Source organism: Synchiropus splendidus, chromosome 17, assembly GCF_027744825.2.
Source record: "Synchiropus splendidus isolate RoL2022-P1 chromosome 17, RoL_Sspl_1.0, whole genome shotgun sequence".
NCBI classification, from domain to species: Eukaryota; Metazoa; Chordata; class Actinopteri; order Syngnathiformes; family Callionymidae; genus Synchiropus; species Synchiropus splendidus.
In genome coordinates this window covers 18,979,995-19,000,073 of record NC_071350.1, presented here as the reverse complement: position 1 = coordinate 19,000,073, position 20,079 = coordinate 18,979,995, and the positions used below count along the sequence as shown (strand labels likewise).

The 20,079-nt window shown below is 47.4% G+C and overlaps 1 protein-coding gene across 11 annotated transcripts; it reads left to right on the top strand.

Annotated features, from left to right (window-relative positions):
* Positions 1–539: 539 nt before the first annotated feature.
* On the top strand, positions 540–19,963 carry LOC128749000 (EH domain-binding protein 1-like protein 1). Of its 11 annotated transcripts, XM_053848180.1 has the most exons (28): positions 541–643; positions 739–1,216; positions 4,083–4,140; positions 4,211–4,306; positions 4,839–4,892; positions 4,979–5,157; positions 5,224–5,342; positions 5,443–5,529; positions 6,050–6,616; positions 7,011–7,070; positions 7,161–7,289; positions 7,369–7,426; positions 7,589–7,602; positions 7,691–7,853; positions 8,157–8,459; positions 9,503–12,547; positions 13,173–13,523; positions 15,997–16,599; positions 16,764–16,929; positions 16,992–17,140; positions 17,291–17,339; positions 17,581–17,887; positions 17,947–18,071; positions 18,277–18,397; positions 18,788–18,887; positions 18,950–19,023; positions 19,263–19,377; positions 19,447–19,963. In XM_053848180.1, exons 2-28 carry the CDS (start codon positions 1,113–1,115, stop codon positions 19,532–19,534), a joined length of 7,284 nt encoding a protein of 2,427 aa, XP_053704155.1. In that variant the 5' UTR covers positions 541–643; positions 739–1,112; the 3' UTR covers positions 19,535–19,963. The 11 variants fall into 11 exon arrangements, 10 of the variants coding, with proteins under 10 accessions (XP_053704155.1, XP_053704154.1, XP_053704151.1 ...); XM_053848179.1 differs by having other exon boundaries at positions 7,369–7,602; positions 18,286–18,397; XM_053848176.1 differs by having other exon boundaries at positions 7,369–7,602.
* Positions 19,964–20,079: the final 116 nt, after the last annotated feature.

The window sequence follows — 20,079 nt, the reverse complement described above, 5'->3', positions numbered from 1 at the left end:
AAATACATGCCTTCTCTCAGCGAGGAAAATCCCTGTGCCTTGACCTACAAGATGCACAACAGACATACAGACTTACGTTGAGGTTACACTCTTGGAATGACACAGCTGAAACTCAGGAATAGACGCTTTGTTTTCTCTCACCCTGCAATACAGTGTCCTTCTGTCTGTCGATATATGTATTTGACATATTTAAACATAAACTTTAATTCCAATTTAAGTTTTAATGTAATAAATGTATTTCCATTTTTTTTACTAATACTTGGTTGTACATAAACAAAGTTGGTTGTTCAAAATCTATCACGTTGTTCACGTGTTTTTGAGTTCAATTCAAAAGAAATACAAGAAACTAATAAAACTTTATCATGAAGAAACTAGCCAAAATAAATCCAGGCCAAAAACAAACAGATGATGATAAAGTGCATCACCAGTGCTGCGCATCCTGTTGGCCTCTTTAAATCATCGAATTTCCCAGGAACTGGTGTGAAAGTTGAGACTCATTAACCGGCACCCATGCTCTAATAACTCCATCACACCTCCTTTCGCAACCAGTCGCCAGGACCTTTGACACCAGCTCAGGATGCGGGACTTGTCCCGCGGCAGTGAACGCCTCTTCAGTACGAGTGTGTCAGTTGGCAACCCCGCGGTGAGTTGGCACATGCAGTGATATCTTTAAACCTGATAAGAGTCAGAGTGTGAAGGATCAAAGTCTGCGGTGTCTCTGTTGCCTATGTTGTCCAGGAGCGAGCGAGAACCCGCTCCGCATGCGGCTGCATCATCGCGCGCCCGGGCCGGTGGCGGCTGTCACTCAGGAGCAGCCAAGTATTTTAGGACCCAGATGACAACAACGCCTCCAGTCTGCCTGCGGACCGCCGGTCAATGACAGTCACGCTCTCTCTCTCTCTGTTTAAATGAAACTCTGGATAAGAAGTTTTGATTCCAGCGGATCAATTCGTGTTCCGTTTCAGCACGTTCACGTGAGGCTCGGACTTTAGTGTTGCGTCGTTGCACATGAGCGCGGCTCGCAGCGTGTGTGTCGTTCAGCGGACCTTTTAAGGCTCGGAGACTGAGGGATTGTTACAACCATCGCATGTTTGAGAAGGAAAAGAAGGAGAATGACTTCGGTGTGGAAGAGACTTCAGAGAGTTGGCAAAAAGGCCTCCAAGTTCCAGTTCGTTGCTTCGTATCAGGAACTTGTTCTGGAGTGCACCAAGAAATGGTGAGTGGAAAACGAAAGAAGGAAGTTATCATAATAATATCATCATAATAAGTGCATATCTGTGGCGAGTTTGTGCTCAATTGATGCCGTTATAATAGTCAATACGAAGCACATACTTACAGAAAATATAAAGCGATAAATTGAATAATGCATGTGCACATTTAAAGTGTAACTGTTAAGGAAACTAAAATGTCGTAAACCTCAATGAATGAATCATGTAAGCACCAAACTTACTGCTAACCTGTTGTTTGTTAGCTCATTTTACTTACACGCTAACTGTCTATTCAATGCTAAAGAGTAAGTAGTTTCCATAGAATATTAGATTTAAGCCTTCATTAACCTGGTTATTTTCATTTTGTTTATTTATTTATTTGTCGCACCCGGCAAACATTTATTCAGCAACTGGTTGCTAACCGATATTAGCATCTGTATCTTACAGTCGTGACTGTTGACATAGCAAAACATCGCGAGCTCGTCGATAAATATGTGCTGATGTGACTTCAATAAACTAGTTTTCACCTGGACTGTACTTCTGTTTGTTCACACACAAGAAACCATATTTCTTTTCTGGTTTGTTCAACTGGTTCTGACAAATGAATGTGTGAGGTTCCTGTGTCAGATGGTGCTTGGGTTTCTAATGGGCCTCAGCCTCAGAGAACCAGTTGCTTGCACCTCAGGATTTCTTCCTCCTTAAGAACCGGTGGCCGAGCTCTGAGTCTCTGGCCGATAGCCAAGCTTTTTTGCTCTATTATAACACTCGATTTCAGAATCAAAAGTGATTACGTTTATGATGATGGTGACAGCTGTGAGACGGAACTGATCTGATCCATGGTGCCTCAAGAGAACTCACTATAAGCAAGTGTCATCGGAGCTTGACAGGCAATACATCTAGTACATCAGTAATTACAGTGATTTAAACATATCTCTGTCCATATTTTTGACCTGTTTTTTCCCAGAACTATAAATATGAACATGTATTGCATGAGTTACTGTAACAACGGTCCTGTACAAGTGAACTATATATGAATATCACAGGCTTCACTCATGAGTTTAAGATCACTTTATGTATCAGAATCTTCTATGTTAAATTCAAAATGAAAATTCTGAATTGTTTTGATACTGTCTGTGTTTTGCACACAGGACTCCGCTGTTATGAAAAGTGTTTCCAAAACAGACTGGAGTCGCTGATTTGTGTTGCCTCTCAATTGAAGGGTTTCATGTCGTCTCATTGAGTTTTGCACACGCCACAGTTCAGATCATTTATCAGCATTGAGCAACTGATTGATCAATCATCCGTCAGCAGCGTGATAAGACCCGTCAATTATCTGCTGGTGCTCCTGGATGTGTTCTTACAGTTAGCTCGGCCTTGTTTGACTCACGGAGGTGTGATTTGGAAAGAGAGACGACACCCACATGTGATGAAATTCAAGCTAGTGAGGTGTTGCCTGTGTGACCGGCAGGAAAACGTCAGCAGCTAAAGCTGGATTTGAAAAAAGAGGACGCTGTAGTCGTCGTCGTCTGTTTGACGCTTCACTGTGAGAAGAAGCTGTTCTACGTCCTGTTGGGTTGGTTCTGTGTTTTCAAGATGTTGTGAGTTCATATACTGTGATACTCTGTGCACAAACTCCAACATATCTTAATGTCACATCTGTTCACGTCGGTGTTGTTTGACAGAAGATACACGTTATATTGATGTACTTGCACTTCATCAAACCGGTTGGAAAAATTCCGCTGGTGTTCCGGATGTGAGGGCGAAACAGGAAGTTGAGAGGACAATAGCCATAAATGTTCACCCACACAAGCTCGCTGGACAATTAATGTGGCACAGAAGGGGAATATATGTTCTAATAAATCAAATCATAATGTTTTGAATGAATGAATGAATGTTGTTTGAGTTAGGAGATGTTATTTTTCAGCCGGTGACATCACTGAACAACATCGGTGGCGGCCTAATGGAAGGAGGCCACGGGGAAAACCCATGGTCTGGGGATTTGTTGTGACTCATGGCGGCCCAAGTGGGAAGAGGCGTCTGGGTGTCAGTGACTGGTTGATGCAGCTGCTGACCAAGCAGTTCAACGAGTAGAACACACATCAAAGTTAAAAAAAGCCAACTTTGAGGAGTGTTTCTTCTCAGCAGAGTTTGAGCAGTCCACTTGTTAGAGCTCACACATGTGCAGTGCAGTGTGGCTTTCTTCACTACGTCCACAACGCCATTGTGGACTCTTCTCGTCCAGCTCTGTCCCCTCACCAGCGCCACGAGCGATGGTGACCTCCTAACACACTTACAGGACCTTATAAAACATGCCCCGCCCCCACAGGCCCACAGTTGTCTCTGCTATATTTATGCTGAAACTCAAGACAGTGCAGCATCTGTAAACTCTTGCCTTTAGTTCTGGGTGGCAAGATCTTGTGTGGTGTTCGTACCATGGAAGAAACAGTGCAGCCTCAGTGAGGACTGGGTGTCAGCTGTGTTCAGCGATAACAAGGGTTTACTTCCCCTCAACAGAAACGCCTTAGATTCAGCGAGAAGGTCACGTGACATGGCAGCTTCCTGTTTCAGTTCCTGCAGAGCGCATGTTTGAATTCTCAGGCATCATGTGGAGCACCGCGTGCAAAAAGAGTTCCGACTGTCTAAATAACTGGCTCATAAAAGCACAGGACTCGCAGGCATCACAGTCACAAGGCCTTGTTGTGTTTCACTTACCCTCCTGGAGGCATTTGAACAGTGGATGAAAGTTACCCATAAGACTTGTTCAACCTAAACCTTGTTCTTTTGCTCATGAGTGAAAGTAGCATAAGTATGAGGAGCTGGTTCAGTAAAGGTGTAAATGCCTGTGTTGTGATGAATGTTTGTGTGCTCCTCCAGGCAACCAGACAAGCTGAGGGTGGTGTGGACCCGCAGAAACAGACGCATGTGTTCCAAGGTGCGACTCACAACCGCAGACATGGCGCAACACACACCCTCTCAGACAATAACCTGTTGTGTGTCCGTAGCTCCACAGTTGGCAGCCTGGAATCAAAAACCCCTACAGGGGGACTGTGATGTGGCCGGTTCCAGAGAACATCGACATCTCTGTCACGCTGTTCAAGGTGAAGCTCGTGGTTTTCAGCAAGACAAATTTAGAACCAGCAGATATGAGAGCAAAACCTCACCTGTTTAATGGCTAGTTTATCTTCACGTCCAGTTTTAAGTCACAATACATTAGAGGCTGGTATTAGCATTCATCTATTAGTTCAGTCTTTTTTTATTATTATTATGCATGCATATTTTAAAAATATATTTATAAGATGAAGTAACAGCTGAGCTACTTTTCAGTTTTACAAAATAATAATTCATCAAACATTCATTAGCAACTTGTCATACAGGATAAAAATTGATGTGGAAATACATAACTCACACTGCCACAAGATCAAATGAGAAGTGCATGTGAAACAGGAAGTGCTGTGTTGGATTGTTAATATCAAAATAAGCCATTTGAAAAATTAGGTATCAACCTCCCAAGACATTATACTTTGCATATTCCAGTTATCATAACACATAAATGCATTCACTGCCAAATATGGAGATGTTCAATTACAACAGGTTCCAGCAGTTTTGTAAACTCGACTCTCCTCTGAGCAGGAGGCCAATGCTGATGAGTTCGAGGACAAAGAATGGACCTTTGTCATTGAAGGTGTAAGTGTCCAAGAAATGTTTATGTACTGGGTGTTTAGGTTGGGAGCTTAAGCCGTAAAACTGTTGTTATGCTGAAACACCCGCAGGAGAACAAGGGACATCGGAAAGTGCTGGCTTCTGCTGACGTCAACCTGAAGCAGTTTGCGAGTCCGACGCCGACCCAGACGGACTTGACGCTAGCGCTGAAGCCGCTGTCGGTGAAGGTGGTGGAGGCGACGCTGAAGCTTTCGCTGTCCTGCGTCTTCGTACGAGAGGGGAAGGCTACGTAAGTGATGTCGCTGAGTGGGTCTTTTCGTTTGAATCTAAGCTGAAGCATGTGGTTCTTCCCCAGCGACGAAGACATGCAGAGTCTAGCCAGTCTGATGAGCGTGAAACCCACTGACATAGGAAACCTGGACGACTTCAATGAGAGTGACGAGGAGGACGATAAGAAGTCCGCAGCAGCGACAGGTCGGTCCACGCTGATTCTCATCTCCCTCTTCCCTCCACCCTCCTGACACCGCCTCTTTTACCGCCTCACTTTCCCTTTCTTGCTTCTGGCTGCTATCAGCTCCCCGCACTCTCACCCGCCCAAACCGTCCTGCCCCCCCTCCGCCTGACCAGCGACCCTCATCTGGAGTCGGTCATCCTGCTGCAGGTAGCTCCTTCTTCTTCTCTGCCCCTAAAAAGTGTTTCTCTCAGCAGTCAGACGTCCTTCTCCTCCTGTGGTGCAGGGGCGTTTTATAGTAAACAATCACACAGAAAAATATTGAATATGTTGTCAATGGTTATTGATTTTCTGTGATGTAGGTATTGGAGTGTAAGAATTGACCTTTGGAAATACAGTACAACTGCAGTCATGTGACCTACAGATGCAGATCACAAGCATCATAACACGAGAACGGCCGTCAGCCATGAAAAACTACTCATGTCATGCCTTTATTCTGATCAATGGTTCGATATTTTCTTCACTACTGGACCTGCATGTGCACCACTGCTCACTTCAGTCCATCCAGTGTTGAAGATTGTGAGATTTTTGATTTACCTCTGTCATCTCATCATTCAAAGCCAGAGTAAACTTCAGCCACGGTATCACCTCATCTTCTCCATCATCTGTTCTCTAATCCATCTCTTCGTTCATCCACATCCGCATGTCTTCCATCCATCACTCCATCCAGCGATGGGACGACTGTGTTCTCCTCCCAGTCCGGCCACACATCCCCGCCCTCCTCTCCCAACTGCTCCTCGCCCTTCTCCCCGCCGCTGCAGACACCCCTTCAGCGCCGGTGCTCAGCCTTCGCCCACCCCCTCCCCTCAGCCCTCACCCAGGTCCAAACCCAAGAAGTCCACCAACCCTTTTCTTCCTGATCCTCTTCCTCTGTCCAAGCCCAGACCTCCTTCAGACCCATTCTCATCTGAGGTGTTGCATGCTATTTCTGACCATGCCCCCTATCACCCGTCTGCCGCAAATCCTTTCTTAACTGACGAAAATGAAGATGCGCACCAATCAGAAACACTCCAGCAGAAGTCCAGCGCTTCAGCCAACATAACTACCGCTTTGCTGTCACCCGCTGAACCAGAAGTAACCAAAGTGGGCTCCCAAATTGATCCAGTAGCCACTAGCACAGTTCCCTGCACCAAGCCCACCCTGTCATCTGACTCCTCGGCATCTTTCCCTCCTCTCACTGTGACCATCTCTCAGCCTCCATCACTCCCCAAAATCTTTCAATCAGGATCTGCCAAAGGTATCAACCAGCCGTCAAACAGACTGCTTTCACTGACTAACCCTCCCTCACCGACATCTTCCATGACTAGAGCTTGTGACCAGCTCCTTGAAGAACATGACACTAATTTTGATGTTGCGTCCCTTGCTTTATCGATCTGTTTTTTGTACGCCCATTTTCCTAAAGCCTTGTGGCATCATTTCCTTTTGCGTCTTATTTTAGTGACCTTCCAGAAAATGAAGTCATCACTTCAAAGTGCCATAATGTACTGCAACTATTGAAGCTGCTATACTATTGTTTTGACCTTTATGACCTCTGCGACTAAGCTTGACCTTGGGATTTATACATTTGATTATTTTCTTCATTTATGAGGCAAGCGTCTCTCATCTCTTTCTTCCTTTCCTTTCCCTCACAGTTCCTATTTCATGTCAACATCGCCCCCCGGAGGTCAAAAAGCCCGACCCCTCTGTCTGTGGTCTGCATCATTGATCAATTGATCCATTTTCTGACAGAATCAAGCTTCTTTTCCTCGTTGATGTCTGCTGTCCTGTCTTTCTCTCTTCAGAGCAATCTCTCACATTTAAACCTCAGATCGTCAAGTCTATTCCTCGTCCTTCGTCTCCTTCGCCCTTTTCCTCTGACGTCCCTCCTCCTGTGCCGACTCCCAAGTCTTTCCCTTCCGTCTCACAGTCAGGTAACAAAATCAACCAAAGGACCCTTCAGTGCTTTCACTCCGTTCATCTTCCACCTCTTCTGATTTCTGCTGCTCTCAGGTGTCGGGGGGCCACGGAACACCCCAAAAGCTGGCGCTGACGTCGCCCCAGTTCCACTGTTGAGTAGCCCTGATCTTGATGCTCTTTGTGACCCCGAAGCTCCCACTTTTCCAGCCCCTCTGTCTCTCACCTCACCTTCCCGTTCGTCCTCTCTGTCCACTGCGGGTTCTTTCACTCCACCAATCACCACTCCTTTTTCCACCCATGACCCTTTGATTAGATCCGGCAAGTCAGGTACATGGGCACACCCCGACCCCTCCACGTTTCCCACCTTAAAGAGGTGCCGAAGGCAGCTATTGATCTGATGTTTTTGTGCTTGAAGGATCAACGTTCCCGGCTATTCTGGAGGACTCTGAAGACTCAAGTGTTCCAAAGTTAACAAGCCAAGCCGCGGATCGGACAGAGATCAGCAGGTCCCAGGAGCAGATCACCCCAGCACAGGACCTGAGTCTGGCCCCCCAGAAGGGTGACCCAAAGATGGATAGGTGAGACCACTATTATTCTAGTTGGCTTAGCCTGACAGAAGAGGACCACACCTGTGTGCAGTGGTCTGTGCTGCTTGGTTCTTGATGGACTGGCAGTTGTTTGGATCTTATTCGAAACCTTATTATTGTTTAGAACTCAGTCTGTTTTTACTCTGACACAGTTGTGCACCACATGCTTAAGCTTGCTGTGATACCCCTGAAACTAGAGGAGTGACTCCCCTGTTTTTCAACCTCCTGCTCACCTTGTCTGCACGCTTTCTGCACCCACCTCTGAAGCTTGACCCCCAGTGTCTCTGTCCTCAGTCCACTCCAGTCACGCTCTGAGCTGATCATAGCTCCTCCACCTCCGTGGCCCTTCTCCTGCTGTGAGGGAGCCAGCCCCCAGCAGCCATCCACTACTATCGTGGCTGCCTTTATCACCCCTAAACAACCAAAGCGTGAGACGGCAGAAACAGTTAGCCCCAATAAGAATGAGAAAGTGGCGAGCCCAGAGTCTGATGATGACGATGTTATCCTCGAGTCGCTGAACAAGACTCATCAGTCGGGCGGTTTGTTTATAGAAGAGGAGGATTCTAAGGTGGATACTATCAAAAGACGTCCTGCGGGGTGAGTATCGGTCACGGCAACCCAGGCGTGAACTAACCAGTACACTCCAAATATTGGTTTGTGAGTACCGCTACCTGCAGAGAGCAGCACGTCACCTGAGTCACATTGAACTTACGCTCACCATGTAAAACTCCCAACATCAGTTTAATACGAATGATAACATGCAATTCTCCATACATGACCACATGAAGGATTCGCCCTCATTTCGTCCAACCAGCTTGCCGGAGGAACCTTCCAGTCCTGCACTGCATTCTGGGACCTTAAAGAGTCAAGAAATATTAGGTTGCATTGTAAATGTTTAAAGTTACTTCGACTCGATTTTAGGGAATTTTCCTGTTAAAAATCACTTCAAAAATAAATGATATGTCGTTGATGTGATAGTTAGCTTTTTGATTCCCAAACCAAATCAAACAACTAATGTTTTGGAGTTGAACCACTGCATGTTTTGTGAGTGTGTGTGAAGTGGATTACAGACACGCCTCTTCGCCGTCTGTACACGGACAGCTGTGAAAGCTACTCAATGGTGTCTGCACTCTTGAAACCAAAGACACTTCCTGAGCTGATTTACAACGTGAACGTTCACTGCTTTCTGTCCGTCTTTTGCTTTCAAACTCAAACCTGAAGACAGTGTCGCACAATGTTGCCGATCACACACAGATTTGAGACCATGAAGTCTCCTCTGGTTTGAGTGAGTGCATCGATCCCCTCACAGTCTCTGACCTGGAACTATGGTGTGATGATTAATGTACTTTAAGTTCTCACAACCTAAATGGGATTTTAGTGAACCACTGGCTTCAACAGTTAAGGTCTGTGTTTAGACTGAGCTGCAACTGCGACTCTAACATGGCTGTAGTTTGTGTTGCTTCAACAATATATGAAACAGCATCAGACCAAGGCTTGACCCTGGTGGCACCCCATTCGGTTTTACACTAAATATAGTGGCACATAGCACAATTATACTTTTGGAAGCACAGAGTGAACGGAATTAAACCCCCACTCTCTCCAAATTACAATTATTACTATTATTGTTTATCTGTCTGCAGTCTTGATCTGAAACCCAGTGAACAGTCAGAGCAGGTAGTGGAAGCAGCTACCCACAGGGAAGAGGGGAAGCCTGAACAAGAGAAGAAGAACAAGGAAGACGTGGTCAAGGAAGAGGAGGAGAAGATGAGACTTGAGAAAGAAATAAAGAGACTCTTAGAGGAGGAAAAGAAGAGATTCTTGATGGAAGAAGAGGAATCAAACAGAGAGAAGGAACAGCGAAAACGGGAAGAGGAGAGGCTGTTGAAGGAGAAGAGAGAGAAGGAGAGGCTGAGGATCGAAGCGGTGAAGACAAAGACTGAGGAGGAGAGGAGACACCTGGAGCTGGAGAGGAAACACATGGGAGCAAGTAATGAGAAAGAAAAACTGAAGAGGGAAGAGGAGAGGAGGCTGGAGAAAGAAAGGATTATAAAGCAGATAAAGGAGGAGGAGGAGAGAGAGGCAGAGGAGAAGAGAGTCTTGGAGGAGCAAAGAAGAAAGAGGATTGAAGAAGAGAGACGGAAGGAGGAGGAAAAAGGAAATGAAGAAATGAGACGGCAAAAGCATTTCAGAAAAGAACAAGAAAAGAGGGAGAGGGAATTGAAAAAAGCAGAAGAGGAAAAAAGAAAACATGAGGAATTGTTGCTGAGGCAAAAAGAAATAGAAGAGAAAAGAATTCAGGAAGCGACGCAGAAGCGGGAGGCAGAAGAAAAGGACAGAGTGTTGAAGGAAAGAGAGGAGCAAAAATTAAAAGAAGAGGAACAGAGGAGACAAAAAGAGGAAGAAAAAAGGAGACAAGATGACATTTTGAAGCAAAAGGAAGTAGAAAGGAAGAAGGCTGCAGAGGAGAAGAAGGAAATTGAGGAAGAACGACAGAGAGCACTGAAGGAAGAGAAAGAAAGAGAGGAACAAAGATTAAAAGAGGAGAGAAAACAGGCTGAGGAGAAGAAGAAAATTGAGGAGGAGGAAAGACAGAAAGCACTCAAAGAAGAGAAAGAAAGAGAGGAACAACGATTAAAAGAGGAGAGAAAACAGGCTGAGGAGGAAAGATTGAGACTAGAGCAAAAGGAAGTAGAAAGGAAGAAGGCTGAGGAGGAGAAGAAGGAAATTGAGGAAGAAAGACAGAGAGCACTCAAGGAAGAGAAAGAAAGAGAGGAACAAAGATTAAAAGATGAGAGAAAACAGGCTGAGGAGAAGAAGAAAATTGAGGAGGAAAGACAGAGAGCACTCAAGGAAGAGAAAGAAAGAGAGGAACAACGATTAAAAGAGGAGAGAAAACAGGCTGAGGAGAAGAAGAAAATTGAGGAAGAAAGACAGAGAGCACTCAAGGAAGAGAAAGAAAGAGAGGAACAACGATTAAAAGAGGAGAGAAAACAGGCTGAGGAGAAGAAGAAAGTTGAGGAAGAAAGACAGAGAGCACTCAAAGAAGAGAAAGAAAGAGAGGAACAACGATTAAAAGAGGAGAGAAAACAGGCTGAGGAGAAGAAGAAAATTGAGGAAGAAAGACAGAGAGCACTCAAAGAAGAGAAAGAAAGAGAGGAACAACGATTAAAAGAGGAGAGAAAACAGGCTGAGGAGAAGAAGAAAATTGAGGAAGAAAGACAGAGAGCACTCAAGGAAGAGAAAGAAAGAGAGGAACAACGATTAAAAGAGGAGAGAAAACAGGCTGAGGAGAAGAAGAAAGTTGAGGAAGAAAGACAGAGAGCACTCAAGGAAGAGAAAGAAAGAGAGGAACAACGATTAAAAGAGGAGAGAAAACAGGCTGAGGAGGAAAGATTGAGACTAGAGCAAAAGGAAGTAGAAAGGAAGAAGGCTGAGGAGGAGAAGAAGAAAATTGAGGAAGAAAGACAGAGAGCACTCAAGGAAGAGAAAGAAAGAGAGGAACAAAGATTAAAAGAGGAGAGAAAACAGGCTGAGGAGAAGAAGAAAATTGAGGAAGAAAGACAGAGAGCACTCAAGGAAGAGAAAGAAAGAGAGGAACAAAGATTAAAAGAGGAGAGAAAACAGGCTGAGGAGAAGAAGAAAATTGAGGAAGAAAGACAGAGAGCACTCAAAGAAGAGAAAGAAAGAGAGGAACAACGATTAAAAGAGGAGAGAAAACAGGCTGAGGAGAAGAAGAAAATTGAGGAGGAAAGACAGAGAGCACTCAAGGAAGAGAAAGAAAGAGAGGAACAACGATTAAAAGAGGAGAGAAAACAGGCTGAGGAGGAAAGATTGAGACTAGAGCAAAAGGAAGTAGAAAGGAAGAGAAGCGAGGAAGAAGCAGAGAATGAGGCAAGGCGATTACGAGATGAAAAAGAAAAGCTGGAGTACAAGAGAAAAGAAGAAGAGAAGCGAGAAAGAGAGTTGAAAAGACAAGAAGCTGAAAGAAAAAAGTTTGAGGACAAAAAGAAGAGGGAGGCAGAGGAAAGAGAGAGAGCTCTGAAAGCAGAGAAGGCAAGAGAAGAAGAGAGGAAAATAGAATTAGAAAGACGAGAGGCAGAGGAAAGAAAAAGCCGAGATGAATTATTGCAGAAGCAAAAAGAAATGGAAAGGAAGAGAGTGGAGGAAGAAGAAAAGAAGAGGAGGGAGGCAGAAGAAAGAGAGAGAGCATTGAAGGAAGAGAAGGACAGAGAAGAGGAAAGAAAAATGGTTGAGGCTAGGAAAACAGAAGAGGAGAAGAAGAGAAAAGATGAGGACAGGAGGCTAGCTGATTTATTACAGGGGCAAAAAGAAATGGAAAGAAAGATGATTGTGGAAGAAGTGAAGAAGAGAGAGGCAGAAAAAAGAGAAAGCAAATCGACAGAAAAGGCAAGAGAGATGCAAAGATTAAAAGAGGAGAGAGACAAGATGGAGAGAGAAGAGGAACTGCAATCCTCAGAAGCAAACTGGTCGGATGAAGACAAGCAGAAGCTGAGAGCCTTGATCTCTCACTCCCAAGCTCCTGCAGTCGCTTCTCCTCATCGCCCCCTTGAGGACGAAACTCACATCACAGCTGAAAGGATCAGCCAATCACAAGAGAGGAGCCTGGGTAGTGACGTTGAAGCCAGTGAGAGGACGGCTGAAGCCAGTCGACCGAGCGGCGAGCGGTGAGTCACTGCCTGTTCAGCTCCAGTCATCAAGTCAGTTCAGCGACATCTAGTGGGCTACTGTGTGTCACTGCTTCCTCTAAATGCTTCATTTACTAATCCACATTCTTCACACCGGTTCTGATGAGTTAACGTCCAGACCTCATCGTGCCCTCTCTTCCCTTCCACCCCTCCAGTCTGGTTCAACTCCTCAACCAAAAGCAGAGTATAGACATTAAGGACACACCTGAAGCTCCAGAGGTTCCTCTGCCAGAGCGCATTTCTGAGGGTCCACTTTGGGGTGTGCTGGAAGGGAAGACTGGGGCAGAGAGAGTCTGTGCTGCAAAACTGTTGTGCCGAGGGTAAGAAGTGCTTCATCTGGGTCCAGGCAGCCGAGACGATGAGGACCACAGTTCTGCTTCTGAAGGGTCGTTCTTTGAGGTCATCAGTCACTTAGTTGTTGGCTGCCTGCTAGCTGCAGATCTGATGCTGTTTTAGAAGCGTTGCTTTGATTCAGCTTGTTTGAGTTGCTGCTCCAGTATGGACCTGAGTCAGACGACACATGGATGATTGACTCAACTTTCAGTGCATGTTTGGAATTAAGAAAGATGGTCTTCTACATGTGTTTTCTTCTGTTGTTTCACAGCAAAGAAGAAGATTTAAAAGCGAAGCAGGGACTAAGCATCAAAGGTGACGGATGTCTGGTGGAACATGAGAGAGAAGCCGACACAAGCCAAGCCTCGTCTGTGGGAGATATTCCCAAGTCTGTGAAGAGGCAGGAGGATCTGGAGCCGTTGACACCAAAACCATGGACCCAGCAGGAGGACGCAGACGTGAAGGCGGCTGCCTCTGGCTCGCAGAGGAGCCCTGACAATAGAGAGTCTGTGCACGGAGAGGAGAGGAAGCTGTGGGCAGCTGTGGAGGAGAAGATCTCTGTGACGGGAGAAGACAGGGTGGGCGGGAAGAGGAAGGCCGAGGATGCAGAGGTGAAAGAAGGGTGAGTTGGTGAGACACTTCAGATAGACAGATGCGCGCCGAAGCTGTCGAGCTGCTTCTGTTGGTGCTAACATGCGCTTCTGTGTGTGCTGTTGTCTGCAAGCCCCTGCCAAACTGTGGAGGAGGCTGCTGGCTTCCTTTCAGGTGTGATGGGAGTGTTGTACAGAGGGTGAGTGTTTTGTTGGTCAGACGCCGCTCCACTGACTAAACATGGTGTCATGATGTGCGGAGCGCTGTTGGGATTAGCCAAGATGGCGCAGGAGAGGAAGTGCAATTGACTCATGCAAAGATGTGTTGCGCTCATTCAGTCATGTACGAGTGAGGCAGGCTTCTCTAGCATGAAAGTTGACTCCAAATATATGAGTTTGACTCCAAATATATTTGTGAAAGTCTGTCACTGCATCTTGCCACTCCGTTGTTGACGTGATGCCACACCACAGGTGGAGTGTTGGTTGGAAGCAGGAACAGAACACGAGAGCCGCATTTTGTTAGATGAACAGCAGAGATGCCTTTCTGCTTTGGCATCGCGAGGTGTTTTGTTGTGATTTGGTTAAATAACTGCAGACACATGACTGACCACCTTCCAGACTTAAATCATGTCCTCAGTGTGACATGACCCTCCTGACTGTGATTATGACTGTGACCAAGGCCCAGACCAAACTGCACAAATTCCAATGAAAGCATTTCAGTTCTGTGGTCTGGATTCAGTTTGATCTTGGTCTGGGCCTTGCCGCCCTCATTGGTCGTGGTTTCGACTCGGCCTCAGTTGTATGGTCTTGACTAACACTACTAATGTCACCATAAACTAGGTCTGTCTGAGCGTGGGACTTGTGCTTAGTGGGTCCTTTGAAAGTTATTCTCTCCAGTTCTGTGCTCCCCGTGCGCCACCCAACTGTGTGTGTTATGGAAAAGCATGGTGCTGCTGCTTTAGTTCGCTAGTGAGGCGCAGTATCACACTGAGCTGCTGCTGCTGGCTGCACTCTGCCGGAGCTTGATCTGTCCTGGGTCCAGATGTGGTGTGAGAGCGGCGGCTCGGTAGCGTCCGGAGCACTGGGTTATTCAAATAAGTCTGTATGTACTGCATGTGCGTACGTCCCTGCAGCACTGTTGGACGCCCCCCAACGCAAAGTCTGATTGGGATCTGTTTCATTTGGCACGCTGGCTGTTGTTTAGAGTCTGTGTGAAAATGGTTTTAGGGTGTTCGCTGTCTCAGAGTCTTCCTGACCCTGGTGTCCCCGCTCTAGCTACGAGTCTGTGGCCTCCGTCTTCCTGGGAACTGGAGCGAAGGACGCCCAGCGTCTCGGCCTTCAGCCCTCGGAGGAGGATCACCCGGGCAAGTTTAAAGAAGATCTGTCAGAGGCAGATGATGATGGTTTTGTCCCGGTGTTGGTGGACGTGTCACCGCCTGAGTCTTTCTCTGACTCGTGTGGAAGGAAGACTTCCGAGTCCTCTCAGTTAGCTTCACCGGAACTAAGTCTTGTTGCAAGACTGCGGCTGGCGGCCATTGAGCAGGAGAAGGAAAGAGAAGAAGGACTCCTTAAACAAGAGGCTGAGAGCCTGAAGGGCGAGGAAGAAGAGCGGAAACAACAAGAAGAGAAGGAGAAGAAACTGTTGGAAGAGGAGAGAATAAAAACTGAGAAAATGCACAGAGAGAAAATTGAGAAGGAAATGTTGGAGAAGGAAAAAGCTGAGTCGTTTCTGATCCAGAAAGAGATGCAAATAAAGATGAAGGAGGTCCAAACTGACGGAGGACGGGTTGCTGAAGAGTCGAGGAAGAAGAAAGGAGGAGAGGATCCTAAGACTGAGTGTCCACCACTGAGGGAGGCTGAGCTGGGAGACATAGGATATGATGATAATGATGATGAGGAAGAAGAAAAAGTGTCTTATCCCAAATCACCAAACAAGCTGGACTCCAAAGATGGAAGCAAAGTCAGAGCTGGAGAGTCTAGGGCTGCGAAAGAGTCACGTGCCGTGCCGGCATGGCTGAGGGATGCGGAGGACGAGGAAGTGGAGTATGAGCGGGGTCAGGAGGATCTGGGCTCCATATGGTTGGACGAGCTCCATCTGGGAGGGGACGTGAGGTGAGTGGCAGGCGCGAGAGCTCGTGGCTGGACGTGTCCGGAGCATGTTCTGTGGTGACCACAGCGTGGAGGGGAACCATGCCTCCAGGCTTCAGTCCGTCACAGGTCTGAAGGCTGAAGCTTGGGGAGGTGGAGCATCTGCAGCTGAGCAGCATGTAGAGTTGGCATGGGATGTTGCACGGGTGTAGGACATGCAGCTGGTCTTCAGGAGTCCATTTAGGTCAGTGAAGTGCTCCTCGATACGGGCTGACCTCAGTGGTGTCTGTTGGACGTCTTGCTTAACTGAAGTTGATGAAGTGACGGCTGCATGAGGGGAGTGATTCTTCAGTGCTGTGGCCCTTCACCACCGTCTTGTATATAGTTGAGCTCTAAAATGTACTTCTCTGTCTGCAGCCCAGGCCACCCCGCCCCCGCTCTCTTCAGAGAGACTCCCAACACAGCCGTTGCTTCTGGTCCCACACAGACACTGGAGCAGACTCTCAAACTTCCTGGGTTGCCATCAGTGAAAGAGGAAGGAACTCCGCCACCATCTTTGACCGTAAAAACTGGAAATGTCTCACAGAAATCAGTGAGGGATGAGGAACCAGGGTTTTGTGCCCAATCGGACTCCAAACCGAGCCTTGATAACGGACTTGCTTGGACAAACCATCCCGACACACCGACTGAAGCTCCTTCCAGAGAGACGCCTGAAAAAGACGGAAAATATTCAGCAGAAAGTGGAAGCCCACTTGGTGCTCCGACTTCCTCCCCAGAGGAGCTGACCAAGGAGCAGCAGCTTCAGGTGGAGGAGAGGCTGCTGCTGACCAAAATCCGCTTGATGACAGGGGACGCCTCTCCAGTCTCCGGCCCTCGGGCCATGAAACGGCTGGTTCCTGAGCCTGGAGAAATTGACCAGGATTCCATCGAGGTGAAAGGAACGCCTGTCCTCCCTCAAACTGATGTGATGGAGGACATTTCGCTGGGTGATGGCGCTAGTGAGTCAGAGAGAGAGGATGTGTAAGTCAGCACGGACTGTTGCGTGGGGTTGGTGAGACGTGGATTTATGTAACATCCTCTGCTGTGTGACTTTGTCTTTGTGTCGAGTCTTTCCTCCAGCGTTGTTGTACAAGGAGTCGTGTCTATGGTTGGTTTTTATGGTGCTACCGTGTGCCTCCCCTCAGGACGACCCTCCTGTTATCCACGACTGATCAGGAGAGGAAGACTCATCACAGCGACGTGAAGACATCAAGACTCCCGACGTTACAGGAGGAAGACTCCTCGGACCTGAAGACGGCGGTTTGTTCTCCGATGGTCCATCAGGACGAAGTAAAGGTCGATTCTCCTGAGGTAAATATCAAAGCTCCATCGCCGTATATTTTGATCTGAAAACTCTCTTGGGTCTCCGGTAGAAGCTGGTGAGCTCCAGCCAGACGCTGCTGCAGTGGTGTCAGGACGTCACCGCAGGACACAGGGGGGTGAAGGTCACCAACTTCAGCACGTCCTGGAGAAACGGCCTGGCGTTCTGCGCCATCCTCCACCACTTCCACCCGGACAAAATGTAGGTCTTTGGTTCAGGAGTGAGATTCCATGAGTCAAAGAGGTGTCTGCTGAAGTGCAGCCACCCAGTCTGACCTGTGGAAACATAGCCAGGTCCACTGCCCCTGACAGTGGTCGCCAGCTCACAAGCTTTCTCTTGACCTTGTTCCAGAGAGTTTGAGCAGTTGGAGCCTCATGACATCAAGCTCAACAACAAGAAGGTAGGAGTGAACGTCAGGCCTCCTTGGGTTTGAATTAAGTGCAGTGATATTATCTGATTCTGAGGAAGATTACTAACTTAGCGTAGAAGATGTGCTGCTCACTTGAATGGTATAAAACGAATGTGAATAAATATTGTCTCTCACTAAAACAATGTTAAATTCCTGCGTCATTCAGAGGTTTATGTTTGGAGGTTTCAAGATCTTCTAAGTTCTGCTGAGCACACATGAACATCTCCTTCAGGCGTTCGATGGTTTTGAGGCGCTGGGCATCTCTCGTCTCCTGGAGCCGTCCGACATGGTGCTGATGTCCATCCCGGACCGGCTCATCGTGATGACCTACCTGAGCCAGATCCGCTCGCACTTCACCAACCAGGAGCTGAGCGTCCTGCAGATCGAACACAACAGCAGCCAGTCCAGCTACGGCCTGGCCGACGCTCGGCCCGCCCCCTCTGACGTCGCCGCCGCCGCCTTCTGCATGGCCCGGCTGGAGGAAGGAGGAGGCGGGGCTCTAGTCGTGCCGCCGCCCAGAAGCAAGAAATCGATTAAAGGTAGCGACCTGACTCTTATTTGTGCTCAATTTAAGGCTAAATAATTCATTTCTCTGCAGACGAGTCGACCTCCCCTGTCGCTCCCCCCAGATCCGCCACCAAGGCGGTGAAATCATCCGAGATGAGTCACATAGAGTCGCAGGGTTCTGTGGAGAAGCCGTCCAAATCAGAGGAGGAAGCCATGGTCAGTCCACTCGTTCAGACGTTGCAGCCGCCACCTGTGTTTCTCAGCTTTCTAATCCTTGACCTTCCTTTCTCTGCTCTCCGTCATCTCACCTTCACGTGGACCCTGGACCTGCTCCCTTCCTCCTCGATCACCTTTCACCCTCATCCATCGCGTTTGTGTGTCGTTTCGAACAACTGTGCGTGCAAATGTGCTCTGTGGTCAGTGTCTGCAGGACACCAGCCAGTACGTGCTGAGCGAGCTGGCAGCCCTGGAGACGGAGCAGAAGCACATCGACAGCCGAGCCGCCGTGGTGGAGAGGCGGCTGCGCAGCCTCATGGAGACAGGTCAGGACGTTGGGACAGACCTGGAGGGCCACTAAAACTTCACGCTCCGTTTTAATACATCTGCTACATAGTGGGTCGTTGAATTGACTTTATTATATTTATTTATTCCGAACAGTTTGCATCAAGTGTATTTTTTTCTTTTTTTCATCTTTGCGATGATCACATGGTTTCATGTCATTTCAGAGGTTTTGGTTTGTTTACGTGTCAGTACATTAAATATGGTTGTTGAGCACAAATGAAATCCAGAGCCATGAATCCCTGTGTTCTGGGAAAGATGGGCCCCAAGATCAAAAAGGTTACGAGCTCCTGGTGTGGAGGTTCATGCTGAGGTTGAAGGGAGTAGGAAGAAGATGTTTCCCTTCATGTTCGTCCTCGTTCGTGTGTTCATAGGGAGCGACAAAGACGAAGAGGAGCGGCTGATTCAGGAGTGGTTCAATCTGGTGAACAAGAAAAACGCACTCATCCGCAGACAAGACCATCTGGAGCTGCTGTAAGACTTGACATCGACAGTGTGCTTGACTTGCTGAGGGTGACCACTGTTGGTGTCCACAGGCAAGAAGAGCAGGACCTGGAGAGGAGGTTCGAGCTGCTGACCAGAGAGCTGCGGGTCATGATGGCGATTGAAGGTGAGAAAAGTGTGCATCCGTATCCACCCCAGTATTCTGGAGAGCAACAGGTCAGGGAGAGCAGAGATCCCGTACGAGTCTGGACAAGTCTGTAGCAGTTGCACTGATGGTGTCTCAGGTCAACTCAGCTTACAAGTCCTCCACCAGCTTAGGTCCTGCTCCAGCTGGCCTTCAAGCTCTCATATGTTCTCAAACCATGAGACCTGTTCATGCAACATTCCTTTTGCTTTGTCCTGCAGACTGGCAGAAGTCCACCTCGCAGCAGCAGAGGGAGCAGCTGCTGCTGCAGGAGCTGGTGTCTTTGGTCAACCAGAGAGACGAGATCATCAGGGACATCGATGCCAAAGAGCGAGGGTCAGTCAGTTTCCATGGCGCTTCATCTGGAGTCCCGTCCCCGTCCAACCAGCGCGTGTGTTGTTGCAGGGCTCTGGAGGAGGACGAGCGTTTGGAGCGAGGGCTGGAGATGAGGAGGAGGAAATATAACAACAAAGACAAGTGCGTGCTGCAGTGAGACGAGGTCCTCAGTGCGGATCCTGAATTCCTTTCTTGTTCCACGCTTTCCATCATGAGAAGCCAAAGTGACGTGTTTCTGTTTGAAGTTGTTCCATCACTGTCTTACAATGTGTTATTTATTGCAGGATTTCTTTGCACAAATGTGTTTGACATCTTGTCCTGTTGTGAATGTCACAGCTTTAGTCCTTCAGACTTGGTTCTGATCGACACATTTCCTGCCAAAAAGAGCTGGAAAGGAGTGCTGCTAGTGTCTGATGACATTTCCCCTGATGGTTGCTTTACCAGCCACCTGAGCTGTTGATCGTGTTTGACCTGTGAATGCGTGTTGATCGATACTGATTTTATATAAGTAACTGTTGTTGAAACAAATGTCCATATTTATAGTTTGACGTGATTCTTATGTTGAAATAAATGTTTGATGGCTGAATCTAGTCTGTTTGTGTTGTTTCTTGTTCTATAATAGCGTCTAAGCGTCTTTTGAAAATGAATAAAAACCGAAGTGACGCGCAGATGTCGACAACGCTTCAATGTGTATCATTTCCA

Bases quoted from the DNA above. Each gene is read 5' to 3' on its own strand.
- LOC128749000 (XM_053848176.1), top strand. From the start codon at position 1,113: ATGACTTCGGTGTGGAAGAGACTTCAGAGAGTTGGCAAAAAGGCCTCC. The intron at 17,141-17,290 runs GTAGGTCTTTGG...ACCTTGTTCCAG, and splicing joins CACTTCCACCCGGACAAAAT to AGAGTTTGAGCAGTTGGAGC. The intron at 19,378-19,446 runs GTCAGTCAGTTT...GTGTTGTTGCAG, and splicing joins ATCGATGCCAAAGAGCGAGG to GGCTCTGGAGGAGGACGAGC.